A 15384-nucleotide genomic window follows, 5' to 3' on the forward strand; every position below is an offset into this window, starting at 1 on the left:
TTTTGTGCTGGTATGGTCTTTGTCAATCCAGTATTTAATTCATAGTTTCGGAAGTCAGATTAAACAAACAAGTCCCATAAGCGATACCAAAAAAAAAAAAAAAAAAAAAAAAAGTCATGTTCTTAGTGATGCACGGGCCTTGTCGAGTATTTCCTTTTTGATCTTCGGATAGTTCGGATGTACTTCAAGGACCTGTCAAAAGACAAAACAACCCAAGAGTTCTGTGTCTAAAAGGAAAGAATATTTCTTTGGTTATCCCCCTCATCACTGAGTTTACACATTCAGAACTAAAATAACAATATGACAGGTTTGTTTTAAGAATGCATACATATTTAACTGTGCTAGAGACTACCACCTTCAGAGGTCAAGAACAGCTTTATCAAAGACACCTTTCTTCCCTTGCACACTGGCCTGTCACCTTGGTGCGAAAGACTCAGGGGTCAAGGGCTAAAGCTTCTGGGTGGCTTGAAACACCTGCAGCCAGCACAGTGACCCCAGAAGACATTTCCAAGGTTTTAAGTACATTTGCTCTGCCATGATAAACTGCTTTTATGTTTTCACTCCCTCAGGCTCTTTCTTATCCTTCCATTAAATTTGTCCTTTCTAGTTATCTTTATTTCCCCCCAAAAGAACAAATATAATTGATTTCATTATTGATAATAATAATTATTATTAATTCATAGTGTTCACTCTGCTTCTGCAATAGTAGCCCTTCCTCTTATTCCGCATCTGCTCTATTTATGTTAGGACCATACAAAGACAACACTGGAAGTTACTTTCTAACAGTGTGACTGATACTATGATTTGATTAAGTTCTTCAGCCACACTTCCCTATGGATTTACCAAGCTGCAACCAGAAGGCCAAAAGAAGGTGCCGCTATTTGAATATGCTGTCACATACGATAGCCAGTCACTTTACCTCTTATTTACCCAGTGGCCAAGGAGCTCAGGATAAAGCAGATTATGTAAAGGATATACAATTTAATCAAACTTCGGAAACTTTCTGACATTAAGCCATGTATTTTAGAAATTTAAACTCAACAAAAAAAAGGATCATTAAGTAAAAGAATGCTGCTACCATAGACAGAGTATTAAGTACATCTACAAATTCTACCTTATGACAAACATCGATTGCATCAACATATCTCTTTCCTTTCAGGTAATTGAAAGCCAGCTTGTAACCTGTACATAAAAGAGGGGGAAAAAGGTGACAATTTCAGTTTTTGTATTGAATAATGAAAATATCACATTCAAATTAATTTTGGTCACTGCATCTTTCTATAGTTAGTATATTTGTTTCCTACTATTCTCTCATATAAGCCTGTAGAGATCAAAATCGCTACTGAAAATCACCTCAAGAACTAAGCAAAAGTCCTTTACACACTGATAGCTAATATGTGAATCAAAGGGAGACATTATTCTGGAGAGCATGTGTTACTCCAGAGAATACATCATGGTTGTCCTCTTTCAATTACTATGGTAACCCACAGAGCTTCTTACTGTGACCTACAATACACTGTCCCTCTCTAAAGGCAGTTCCATTATCAAAGGACAAAAGAAGGAAAAAATAATCAGGATAGCAATAACAAACTAGGGAATTAAAAAGAGACCACAAAGTATGTATTTTTGAGGGGCCACAAGCATAGCTCAAAACCTGGAACAGAATTTGTGGAACACACCAGCCTTCAGACCTAGAGACAGACTCCAGGTATTGAGTAAGAAAAGGCATTTTATTCTATGTATAGGGTTCATAAAAGTTTTCCTACACCAAAACAGTCTAAAAATGAGACAGCTTAGCATAGGCTTCAATTAACTATCCACATTGGAACTTGAATTGTATCCCAAATTTCCAGTTAAGCACCTTTATTAAACTGGATATAGCTAAAGACATTTACATAATTTATTTTTTCAATCCTTACACATGTATATAAAACCTTATCCATATAAGTAGATAATCTGTCTGATTATCAAAATGAAATAATTAAATCAATGATCTGCCACCATCAGCTATATATTGGGTATTATAAAAAATTCTCTACCATAGACAGTACATACTGCATTACTATAAATACATTCTTAAAAATTAATACTGTACACTTAAGGACAAAGTTGTTCAGAAAGAGCAAACTAAAACTGTTTCAGACCAAACCTTGTACTAAAACAGTATGCAGAAACTTCAGAAGAATCATAAAGCTGCTACCTCTGGTCACGGGGGCTTTCCAAGTGACTGTTAAATACACCTTTGTATATCTGTGTGTTTTACATGAAGAAAACCAGTAATACTCTATCTCTGTGGAAAATTAAAAGCAGTCTTTTCAGCAAAGGGTAGCTGTTCCATTCCTATTGCAGTGCATGAAATCATACATATAGCTTCTATATACATGCCTATTGTCGGATTTGTTTGGTTTCCGTATTTCCAGGCCATCTCATAATTTATTGCTGCATCCTTATATGCTTGTTCCTTTTCCATTATGTATCCCATGTATTCGTAAGCTTTGCAGCATGACTGCAAAATATAAATATTCATTCACAATTTTACTTAGGAAAGCTTATATATAATAATACCAACAGCTTAATTCTTAAATACTTCAAATCTGTGCAAGTGGAAAGCATAAGTGATATTTGTACTAACTTTGATGACAAGTTAGTCTTAACACGTCTGTAATACAAATCAGTTATATGGAATTCTGCACAGCGACTTCTTAAGTTACTCTGAGTCAAGTAGAGAGTTCATCACCGAAGACACTGCAACTACTCTTAAAAATGTTTAAAGCCTCCAGGAACACTGTAGATGCCCCTCTCAGTTAATCTAATAGCCATACATCAGCCGCATGTCAAGACCAGCCGGAAATCATTTTATCTTCCACAAATATTGCTTCACTTTTTCTTAAAAAGGTATTTTCACAGCCTTATTTTTGGAAACAGTTTTGCATTGTGATTTTCCATTTAAAGCTGAAGACAGACCCAAATATCCTGAAGAAAACAGAAACCATTAAACATTTCATTTTGTATAACTCCAAGCAGCAAGCTATAAGCATCCAAAAACTATTCAGCACTAGATGAAAATATTAGCTTTGCTTATGTTACACTTACATGAAAATCAATTTAACGCTGTAAAAGTTAATATGAAAGATACACTAATTCATACAGAAATCTTACACTTCATACAAAAAGTGGAAAAAAAAAATTCAAAAATAAGCAAAACTAATTACCAGCTGGCCTTACTGTGAACAGCTTATATTATCATGCTGCCAATAGGTCCAATATTTTCAAGAGAAAACTGAAGATTCTCTAAAAATGTGCACCTGGTTTACATAGGCAGAGTAAAGAAATTCTGAGATACAAATTACATTCCATCTTCACTATTTCCAATTAGGTTTCTAAAATCTACAGATGAGAAGCTTTCAAATCACAGCATGCTGGGGTAAGTAGTATGGGAATGCCTGGAAGATAAAAATACACTCCTCCTCTCATTTGTGATAAACAAAAAGATGAAAATCAAGAAGAGCAATCAGTAAGAAATCCTAATTTCATAGAAGTAATGTGCTCACTGGGATCTTACTAACCAAACCTAAGTCTTTTAAAATCAAAACAAACCCATATTACAAGATAAGAGACTTCTATGAAGTTTTCACTCACCATATTTACTTAAATTGTATATACAGATCCACATCATTCAATTCTCACTGCTAAAAAAAGAAACCTAAAAACTAATTAATCACAATAACATGTTTTCTCAATCTAATAAAATCTTCCAGATTGCAGAATACCATGCAAAATATTGTGTTGTGAATTAACAAGATATTCTAAAGATCTAAAATATTCAGCATCTCTTTGCACAGTACAATTCCTGCTTAGCTGCTCTGCTTCCATGTTGGAGAAAAGTCAGTATTTTTACTGTGCTATTTTGTTAAGGAACTGGAGTTGGAGACTTGTAATTTGCCATCCTCATTACTATAAAGCAGAGCTTGTTTATCCAAGTCTTTCATATGTCTCAGACTCTTTAGAAATTGTTACTTGGTAGGATAACATAGGCTATGTTTTCAGAGCTGCTTGGGAATTTCTGAGAAGTGTCATTTGTGGTAGACACCTGCTCAACAGAGCATCTATTTCAAGGTATGTTTTATTTTGGAAGATGACTCATGTTTATCCTCCACTTGGATAGATTTTGCAGCTTCTCTTGGCATCTGGACAAGTGTGTAACTGACCTCGCGGGAGACTTTTTTTCTCAACTAAATTCAAACTTATTTTCTGTAAAAATGAAATTGAGTATATCCTATTTTAAGAGGCATCTCTGCAGAAACACATCAAGAGCTGTTATAGCTGCCTCTTCATTTTATATTTAGAAATAAAGAGTACAAGTTCAAAAAAAGTTAACTTCTCAAGGAGATAGCAGAAATATGACTTAAAAATGAACTTTAGCTTTCATACTGGTAAATTTGGAAAAAGAAATACACAGCATCAGGTCCTTTCCTAAACAAAAATCTGTGTACTAAAAACAGTATCTTGAACCTGCAGCACAGGTATCTATTGGATATGCTTCATGTGAAGGGAAGTATATAGATGGAAAAAATGTGACAGCAAAAATGTACAAATTGAAAAATAAGCACAAGACCTAGGATCTGTGCCTGTTCCTATAGTCAAAGCAGAGTTTGCCTGCTCAGAAACCCTGAGGTAAAAACATCAGAGCTTGTCCCCAGACAAACTATCAGACAGTATCTTCACAAGAGGATTAATACTAGTATCAAAAAAAAATATCCTTTATAGTAGCAGGCTTATGAACATGAATGTTTGAAAACACACTTTAAGACATTAAGATAATATCTCTTAATAAATGGAGCAAGTATCCAAAATTTATATGGCTACATTTTCAACAGGTTTGTCAGACTCAGTAAAATGCCTCTCTGACTTTCCATACACACCTTAAGCTTCTACTGTCACCACAGCTAAAACCTGCATAACTTTTTATAGAACATGAATAAAAATGACTAAGCAGCATTCACAGGTTTGTTTACTGCGCTCCAGTGTAAAGTTGCTGGTTTCTTGGCTTCATTTGCTCTGCTTTTCCTTCAGTGAGATACCAGGCAATTGGAAAAAGAAATACATCTCAAAAATCACGTTTCAGAGAAAACCCAAACATTTACATTAATTAAAAAAAGAAGTTTACTAAGGTTACTTTCAATGTGCACTCACCCTGTTCTGACGAAGGCATCGTTTTAATAATTCACCTGCCATATCATATTTTGCAGATTGAATATATATATCTGCAAGCAGAAGCCAACTCTTTTCAAACTCCTCTGCATCAATTGGATTCCAGTTCATTTTTGAAATCCGTTTTAACTGATTTCTGGCTCGTGGAGTCTGTTTCAAGATCATGTAGGCTGTGGCCATTCCCAAAAGTGCTGGTATATGATCCTTCTGCAGCAAAAAGAATAGTGACTGCTTGGTGCTTTTTTATTTTGCTTTTAACGGTTTTTTGAAATTAGACTCTCACCAGCTACGTGAAAACTAAACCAAATGCTAAATCTCAGTAAATATAGAATATCAACTCTTACGAACATGTTTTCCATCTATTGCTATGATCATTTCTGTAAGACTAATAATGATAAACACCACACCGAATAACTAAGAGGCTGAATACAAGTTTGGGGTCAAAACAATTTTCTTTGGGCTCAGAAAACACTGAAAGCATCCACAGGTGTTTCAACTCGACAAGAAACATTCTGATACCACTGAGATCTAGCCTTTTGATAAACAAATAAATACAGATAGAAACTGAACTCAGTTGAAGTTACAATACAAGTGGTATTTTCTGCTTTTAGAACTGCCTGTCAAATGTCAATAACAGGGACACCAATTTCTATTATTAGGTGTACAGATCCTGAAAATGCATGTCCAAACTGCCTGTTATCCAAAAGCTACGTAAAACAAACAGGATTCTTAAAAGCCACTGCTTTATGCAAGAGCCTCGAGCAAGCAGTGAGAAGTGCAGGAGCAAGTGTGATCTTTAAAATCCTGTCTTTATCAGTAAAGAGTATAGATAAGAACAGGGCTCATATCCCAAACCTGCTTGCTAAATGCAGAGAGTAATTCTACCAGCAGATAACTTAAAAGCTTCTTTCTCCCCCTCAATGTTCCTGGCTCACTATCAGTATTCTGCCTCTTTGTAGGGTTGTGCTGTAAATCGCCTTGCCATAGTGCATTAAAAATAAAACAAAAACAAAAAACAATCCACCAAAAAACCTTCTTCCGCATAATGATCAACTCATCCCACCTCTTCCTCAATAGTCACACCTAGCATGGATCAATAACCTTTGAGGAGATTAACACTGTATATTTTATGTGACCCTGGAGAGAAGACTAGATAGACTGGAGCATTTTTCCTGCTGGAACTGTGTCACCAGATGAAAAACATTCAATATTCACAGGACCTCAGATCAATTCTGAGCAGGACTGGGAAGCCAGTACTGGAGGCAGAGGGACACCTTGTTTGTGATCCTCTAAACTGCCTTACACACAAGATGAGCATCAGTGTACTCAACTCAGTCAAGGAGCAGTGTAGCACACAGTTAATGGTAGTAGTAACTGAAATATTTCTTGGCATTCTGATGGACTAAATGTGTCTACACGTGCTTAAATAAAATCTGTTGAAAGGTGCTGGTAACAAGAGTGTCTCTTCTTAATGCTAAAGCTACTGACTAAAAGTAGCTATAAAATAATGAAGATTTCCATCATAAGGATGAATTTTAAGCAGACGGATAATCTTGCCCTGGAATCTAAGTTCCATCAAATTGCCATGAAGTACACGAAGGCAGCTTATATTTGGTTTTGCTTACAGAATGAAGGTACTGGATAGACTTATATCATCAGACATGCTGGTGGCAAGACTGGGAATTAAAAAGCAAACCCAGCAACTCAAACCAAATAGTCTATTCACATTGCAGTAATTGGCAATATTAGCATTTAGAGTTATAAATTTGCAATCCAACTGAAAACTTCTAGAAGGTGTTATTTCAGCATGTTATTACAGCCCCTATTCCTGAATGTAACTGTGAGACTAGTTAAAAAATGTGCAGTCAGTATGAAAGAGAATAGTGAGGAAATGAGACAGGTTACTAACCTCAGCCACTACTATTTCAGTGAAAGTGTTCAATGCTCGTTCAACACTTGATTTTTGTTTGGTTGCCATGAGACAATAATTTTCCATGATTCGTAGTTGAATGTGACCCTGAATGGTCTGAGGCTTGAGTTCCTTCAGAAGATTTTCTGCTGTTTTTACAGCCAACTGCACAGACTGCTGCTTCTCTTTTGAATTACTGTTAACAGAAAGAAAGTGTTTGTAAAAGCTTATTTTTTTTAATATACACCAAATTAATTACAAGTTGGTACCAATTTCATGATAAACACATGTCATTTTGGCTCTGCTATACAGGCATTCTACATTCATTCTCTTCTGTAACAACAGTAGATCCAACCAAACAAGCTATTTTTAACACTGCAAGTGACCCGGATTCCCGATAACATCATCTATATTTTCTGCTTGTGACTGACCTATTACAGTCTAGGATGGTCTCTCACAATATAGTAAGTTGAATATTCAAAGCATTAGATGGACTCAAAGTTCTAGGAATTTAAGTTAGCACACATTATTAAGGGGCAGCAGAGGAAGGGGATGGCAGAAAAACCCAAGCAATATTTACTTCATTCACTTACCCTATGTCAGCATCCAGACTTTCAAAGACTTCACCACCCACAGTTTCATTATCTGGGTTCAAACAAATCTCAATCATGTTGTAGATTGCGTTCTGTCCCCAGTCACTGTCCTTTCGGGCTTTATTAAAATGCCGCAGTGCATCATTCGGTTCACCTGTATACCTAAACAGATAATTAAAATATTTAAAGCTGGGCAAATAAAATTTCCTGTCCCAGCTCCCAAAAAGAAACCCAAGTATTTAAAAACAGATGATACACTTGCACACACCAATAATGCAAAGATTGAACAGCACGCATACTATTGCAAGGAACCTGCTTTTGCAGAGTAAAAACAGCCTGATAAATTCTAAAATTTGAAACTAACCCTATATTATCAAACCAGCAAGAATATCCATTTTAACAGCAGAAAATATGAAAGGTGTATGTGAGACAGATAAAATAGCTTAATTTTAAAGAGAAGCTCATTTGAAAGTATTTCAGAAAAGAAAATGAGACCTTTCCTAAAATCCTAGCACGTCAACTAATTAGGAAATTAGTGCTTTATTACATATCACACTATATGTAGCACCTTTGAACGATGACAAGAAAGTTAATTTAAATATGTACCACATAATCAAATAAACCTTATCTTAATTATAATTGCAAGTACCAAAGATACAGTCCTTTGCAGTAGTGAAATCCTGGTTCAAGCTTTGTTCTGGAAGAATGCTTTTCAGCCATTAAAAGAAATCTTGGGACCTCTTCTAGTTTCCCAGCTCTTCTTAACAGATCAATTAATCGCGAGAGGGTTGCATAGTTATCTAAATACACAAATAATTAGGACATTGTAATTCTAGTTATTTGCTGTATTAATTTCTTAAGAAATAAAGAGCTTGCACCTTGTGGTTTTCACATACAAAAATGATATATGGTGTAATACATAAGGCATATTACATAATAACCACAGATACAAAAATGAAGATATCAAGTGATACTTGCAATACTTATTAAAAAAAAAAAATGTATAAAGGAAAATATAATTGTACTTAACTTTCCAAAGTACTCAAACAAAAGTATTTGCTGCACTCTCACAACTTCTTGCACAAGCTTCACTAGAAAGCTTTACATTTACTACAGTACTATTTTAACAGATTTTAGTACCTTTTTCTCTCTGTTTGTAATTTGCAAATTGCTAAAAGCAACTTATTCCTGTCTGACACAAGTTTCCTTTATCTATATTAAACTAAAATGCTAGCTTTGTGTTCATGCACTTGATACCTTAAACACAGGAGAAAGTGCTTTACAGTTACAAGTAAATAACACCCCAGCTATATTTTGCTTGAGGTAAACGATGCACATTACACTGCAGCAAATTACTGTATCTATGATAAATAATTTTCCCATCTTCCCCTACAATCACTTCATGTTTTTGGTTTTAGTATCCACTGCATTATAAATAGCACATTTCTTTTTAATCATACAAAGTATTTTTTTCAATTTCTATTCCTCTCTCTCATTAGAACTACGTGTCATACAGAATTAAAAATATCACTGCTGAATATTCACCTGGCTTGCGTTCTAAGAGCTGCTGGAAATGAAAGACAGCTTGTTCATAATCTTGCTTCCTGAACATGAGATCAGCCATCATCTACAATATCGACCGATTTAGAAAAAACAAAATAAAATATTTCAGATTGCGGTTTATAATTAATTCTAGTTCTTCAAAGCACGGAGCGGAAACTACAACTTTAGAGTTCTGCAGGAATTGCACAAGTTGTAAATTGTGTTGGGTTTTTCATTACTCCCTAGAAAATAAACACTGTCTATATACAGACAGACAGGATAATAATGAGCAGGAACAGGGTCATATCTCAATTTTTCACTTAATGTAGCAATTAAAGAAGCATAAACCACTTCAATGTACTTTTCAAATATTTTGGTTTTCCTTGTATAGTTTTACTCCTAATTTTATTTCCAATAAATGCAGATTAAACATATAGAAAAGCAAATTTAGTTTAAAATTAGGAGGAAAGAAAGACCATAGCCCACCTCAGCCATGGAAGTAAAACAAATTATTTCATTTCAGCTTTTCTCCTCTGAGAAGTAACTAATAAAGAATAGATTTAATAACATATATTAAGAGTGCCATTACCCCTCTCCTTGCACAATACTAGGATAAATTCCAGATGTTAGACTGCAGTGAGAACATAAATTATTTCCATTTTAAAATCATTTTGCTCCTAATATGTTAAAGCAAAAGCTGCTCAATCTACTGAACTGTCTTCTAAACCAGGAAGTATACAGAGAATCTGTAGCTGTGATTAAAAATTGTTTAGGAATATGATCAACTATGATCGTATAAGGATGTAAAACCACCTTAAGTACACAATTCTTTCCTTCTGAAAGCTTTTTTTGATAGTTGCCTTAATATTACTGTGCTGGAAAAAAAACTTCTTCCCTGACCATCAGTGAATTGTTAATAGAAGATGCATTAACCCATGCTTTAATCCATTTTACAAGTATTACTTTTTCCTCCACTAGTGCTTTTAAAGACACATTTTTGCATTAAGATAGAATGAAGGCTATGATTGCTAGAAACTTCATATTGAATCATTATCCCACATAAACAGAAAAACATCATCTTGCACTTTGTTGTACTGCATTTTTCACATATTTTTGAAATCGGAAGCTGAAGGCTCTCTTAAAAATAGTATTTTATTGATCCATTGCATTGCAGACACACAAACCTCAAACTTCTGATACAGGATGGGTATAACAGCACATACCATTGTTGCTGCTTCATTATCTTGGTCATTCTTCAGTAGTAAGGAACACTGATGTTGACAGGCATCAGTATCATCTTGTGCAAGATATAAACGTGCAAGTTCCAACATTGCCTGTAGATTAAAATACATGTAATCAAAGATGAAGAAAGCTGGTTCAGCTCTACAAGTATTAACCTGAGATTTCAGAGCCTCAGGGAAAATTTCTTTCTTTTGTAAGCAGAGAGCTTTCTGTGCTGTTTCCTATGGGTTCTTGGTCAAGTAATATAATTCATTTTCATTCCCTCACCTTTAAAACAGATAAAACTTTTCTTCAGAGGCTTATTCTGAAGTTACATTGAAAACAGAGCCACTCAGATAGCATTGTTCTGAAGACTTCAATACTTTGGTAAGAATAATTTTCATCAATTGGTTTTGGAGTATAAGCAAATTCCAGAAGAAACAGTTTTCTTATTTCCATTTCCAAACCTACCACATTAAGACTCTGTGTGGATCCATTTCTGAGAAGCAATCGCAGAATAAATATTAAACTGAAATGTACATAAACATGCATCCTTAAGGCTGAAGTCCGAGCACAGTGATTGTGATTTAAATGCCACAGAAAAGTTGATAAATGCAATAGTTACCACAGATTTAATCGAGTTCCCATTAAAGAAAACAAGCCAATCACAAAGTAAAATTAGCAGTAGGCAAACAGTAAGCAATGTCACTCCTGTTTAGTTTTAAATGGTGTTTTGATTTTGTTTTTGAAAGGGAGGCATTTATAATTGCATCTCAAGTCTCTCTCTGGTTACACTTGCGAAAGGCACTTCTGAATCAAAACAGAGTTTCAAACATCCTGTTCAGGATCTGAAGGCTATTTGCATAATATTTAAAAACTGTTTTCTTCTTATTTAGATATTCAAGCATATACTAAACAATTCTGAAACAGAAAGGCAGGTGGGTAAGCATTGAAATGAAATTGAGATAGCAGGCATGTAAGAATTTTAATTATGAAAGTTTTCTTCAAGCCACTGTTCTTACATGCGTAACACAGTGGAAGACAAAAAAGCAGCCTGCTAGTTATGGAACACCTCCTGCCTTGGGCAAGGCAGAGAAGAATGCCAGTTAAACTGGACTTCTTGACTAGGCTCCAGTGACCCAAAGTGGGCTCTAAATTTTCAGCTCCGACCCAAAAACCAATGATACTGTGAAACGTGCTTGGTGCAGCCTGTGATCCGCTTCAAGTCTGCATCTGGAAAATGCATTGCCTCTTACCTGGTCAGAAAAATGAGGCGGGGCATTACGTACCAGATTTAACTACATCAAACAAAACAACACAACACAAAACCCTTACAATATTGACTGTAATCTCTTCTGTTTAGCTAAATAATTTCTTTAATGCAACATTTAAAATCTGGTTTGGGTTACTTTGGCTAGATTATGGGAAATTTTGTTCTGATAAAACAAGGTACAGGCAGCTTCAAAGGAATTTCCAGCACCTCCGTATGTAATTTTAAGGAAAGTAAACTCTGTGAAGACATTGAGAGATAGATGGGTGTATAACAGCTCAAGTCTGTATTTCGTAATCTAAAAGAATTCAATTCCAACCTTGTAGCAATGTTTTCATAAAGGAAGGGAAGAAAATAAGTTCAAATCTACTGAAATTATAGTAGAGTAAGGTGACTCATTTATACTAGTTGTGGGTAACCAAAAGTATTTTGCTTTCAGTACTCTAAGCAGGGAACAAATTCTGACTCACAAATTCACTTAGATTGTCTAAGATGTAAATGTATTCTGTATTGCTAGCAAAGTAGGATTAAAGCAAAAATCGCCAGTAAGTGCATCTCACAGAGATAGTCAGTACAAACATCACTGCACAGCATATCTTGTAACACTGGGAATATCTCAGTAGTATGATTTTAGCCAGAATTGAAGGGAAATGCCATGCCGGTATTTCAGTATTGATGTGAAAGAAAAAAAAGCTTAAGGCTTTGATACTGAATTACTGTGATGCCATAGCACAAAAGCCATCGCTGTACCTGTACTATGACAGGCAGTCTCCTCACTTTTAATAGTAGAATGGGGTAGTTACCCTTCTTTTAAGATTTTAAGGATGTTTTTGTTCCTCTCCCAATTTATTTTTCTTCTCCACCATTCTTACAGGATGCCTTGAGGAAAGCCTGTCTTAAAGATGCTGAAGTTGTAGCTTTAGTAAGGACCTTCTTAAAATCACAACACATGAGCTCAAGTATTAAAACCAGGTGATGTGCTGATAATTTAGCAGCTAGTGAATCTGATAGCTGTGCAATAAGAAGCGGCAAGATAAGAAGTCTTCACATACACCTAAATATACAACAGACTTACGCTAGAAAATAATGGAAATTTGACAAAAAAAAGATTTTTATTTTAATCTAAAAAACGCACTAAAGCTGACACTTAATTTTGGTGCTCATTACAAATTCCCTAGCATTTTGCTTTTCCCTCTCTTATCTCTAAAACCTGGGGCTGTGAAAGGAGGAAGAGTGGATAAAAATAAAGTCACCAGCATTTATCAAGAGGCAAACTTGTGAGAAAGAGGCAGTGTAGAGAAGAGAGAAGCAGCGCAATAACCACTGCTCAACAACAGCAATGTTTTGTGACTAAATTCAGAATCCTATCAAGTCTGAATAAAAGTATGAAACTACTAAAGCAAATACAGAAGAGACAGAAATTATCTGAACTGACTGAAATCACTGGTTCTTCATTCCAGAAGACAAGCAACAAGCAAGACTGAAACAATCTCCATTATTACCATGTCACACCTTACCACGTCCGCAACTGGTACACAACAGGCTGACTACATAATCTAAGGGCCAACTCAGAGCCCGCGCAGACCACCACTTGAATCAGCAGTTTATGTAAGAGGCAGAAATTAGCAATACATACAAATATTTTATCATAAGAAGCAATGAAGGGGAGAAAGTTCAAGGCTCTGTCCATATCATAAAGCAGAAATAATTGCAAATATACTTCCACACTGTGGATAATTAGCAAAATACATTCCTAGATATCAAAACTTAATGGAAAAACTGCAAAATACTCAGAGGGAGAACTGACCTTGTTATCGGTTTCACAGTGTACAAGAGCTTCTTTGTAAAATTGAATTGCTTTTTCATAGTTTCGCTGGGCTGTAGAATGTTTTGCAATCTCAGCACAAATCTCAGCTGCTAACTTTTTCTGTGCAGGAACTGCATCCAGCTGTTCTATCTGAGCCCGTTTAAGCACTCTGGCTTGTAGTTCTCTAGCCTAGGCGGGGGAAAGGAGCGAATAGTCCAAAATTTTCTGAGACATGAACTCTATATTATGTACTTTAAAGTAATGCAATTAAATTTTTAAAAGGTTCTATAAGCACACTATGTATTTTATAGGTGAAAACACCCAAATAATAAAAAAGCAGGAAAAAATGTCTCCACTATAAAAAACATCCATGAAGAGAAGCAAAACAAAACAATCCCCAATATCTCCCCCTCAACAACCTGTCTCAAACTGCCTTGCTTCCCCAAAATTCACATTAAAAACATGCAGAAAACCAACCTAATGTTCAACATTTTCAAGAAGATGGAAAGCCAGTACGCTTTTTCTAACACACTCCTTATGACAACTGCATGCCAATCCAATAATGTATAATCTACACTGTATAGAACATAATTTTGACATAAACATACATGTGTTGTTTTGTGAAACATAAGAAACCAGACATTAAAGCAAAAAGCTGGGGAAGGATCCAGTTTACCCCTAGTATACTTTAAGAAAAGTGTGGTACAAACAAGCTCCATACACAAATGAAGGCACGTATGAATGCACGCTTCCAGTAAAAGCCTGAATTTTGATCTAAAATTCAGATAACACCGCTCACAAAAAGTTTAGTCTTTGTAACCACTTACGCTCTTTACATTTTGCACCAGTCACCGGTGCTTTATCCCTACCATGTATGCATTTTCCTCATTCACAAAAATATTATTGTTAGAATCTTGAATAAAAGTGAAACCAGGGATAAAAGTGAGGATGTGGCAAGCTTTCATAGAGTTTTTTGTTCTCCCCTTTACCTGTTGCAGTGAAACAACAGCTTCATCAATCATCTTCATTTTGCTGTAAATTTTTGCCAGAAGCACCTGGTAACGTGCATCTTCCATCAGAGAAGACAATTCGTTAACTGTAAGAATTACATTAAACAAACGTGATTCCTGTAAGAACGGATCCTGGTAAAGCCAAAGTAAGGTGAAGCTTTCTACATACTCCAGGAAGAGCTGATGTGAAAACTTCACATCTTGATCTTATGTATTTAGGATTGTGATTTGACTCATGTTTTTAGTGGGCAGAGCAAACATTACAACCTACAAACAGTGAAATTCAAGGCCAAAGACTTTGAAAAGATGTTTTCCTCAAAAGGGAAAAGAATCAGGTATTCTCTTGACTGAGTTACCTGGGTTTTCTCCCACTGGAGCGAGGATTCTAATTCAAGTCCCTCAGACAGAGTTCAATATTGTCCCCAGTTCTTTGACCTAGAAATGAACTAGTGACCATTCCAAATACCCAGTAATACCAAGAAGCCTCGCTTGATTCCCCAAGGATACTCAAAATCCTCAAGAGCACCTGTTGTTTGTCCCAATGAAAATGGCAAGGTATAATTAAGCAACTCTATCAAGCTGCTTTAGAGCCCCCAAAATAACACAGAAACACTGTCTAGTCTATTTGCATTCTCAAAAACATGAGAGAAAAGCTTTTGATTTAAGCAGACAGGAAATAAAGCCACTCCTGACATTTCTTGTCTAAATACACCTCAAAGCTAATGAAAAACATCCACATTGTTTCCATGGGTGCTACTGTATAGCCAAAAAGCATAAGACTGTTTGATGAAATTTCTAGTCAGACCTTAAACTACCTTTCT

The 15384-nt window shown here is 35.5% G+C and overlaps 1 protein-coding gene across 10 annotated transcripts in view; it reads right to left on the reverse strand.

The window, feature by feature from the left end:
• The window catches only part of TTC21B (tetratricopeptide repeat domain 21B), a 35229-nt gene continuing 19845 nt past the window's right edge, over window positions 1-15384 (reverse strand). For 9 of the 10 annotated variants that reach the window (XM_065069680.1, XM_065069681.1, XM_065069682.1 and 6 more), the window contains 11 exons: window positions 14543-14649; window positions 13554-13742; window positions 10479-10589; window positions 9259-9340; window positions 8363-8513; window positions 7714-7875; window positions 7121-7316; window positions 5194-5418; window positions 2386-2506; window positions 1115-1182; window positions 1-192 (listed from right to left, as the gene is read on the reverse strand). In XM_065069680.1, the coding sequence (XP_064925752.1) occupies window positions 115-192; window positions 1115-1182; window positions 2386-2506; window positions 5194-5418; window positions 7121-7316; window positions 7714-7875; window positions 8363-8513; window positions 9259-9340; window positions 10479-10589; window positions 13554-13742; window positions 14543-14649 (1490 nt within the window). In that variant the 3' untranslated portion in view covers window positions 1-114. Of the gene's footprint in view, window positions 193-1114; window positions 1183-2385; window positions 2507-2632; window positions 2974-5193; window positions 5419-7120; window positions 7317-7713; window positions 7876-8362; window positions 8514-9258; window positions 9341-10478; window positions 10590-13553; window positions 13743-14542; window positions 14650-15384 lie in introns of those variants that run through there. The other variant, XR_010473838.1, reaches the window with a different exon arrangement.

The sequence above is a fragment of the Columba livia genome, chromosome 7, assembly GCF_036013475.1.
Source record: "Columba livia isolate bColLiv1 breed racing homer chromosome 7, bColLiv1.pat.W.v2, whole genome shotgun sequence".
Taxonomy (NCBI): domain Eukaryota; kingdom Metazoa; phylum Chordata; class Aves; order Columbiformes; family Columbidae; genus Columba; species Columba livia.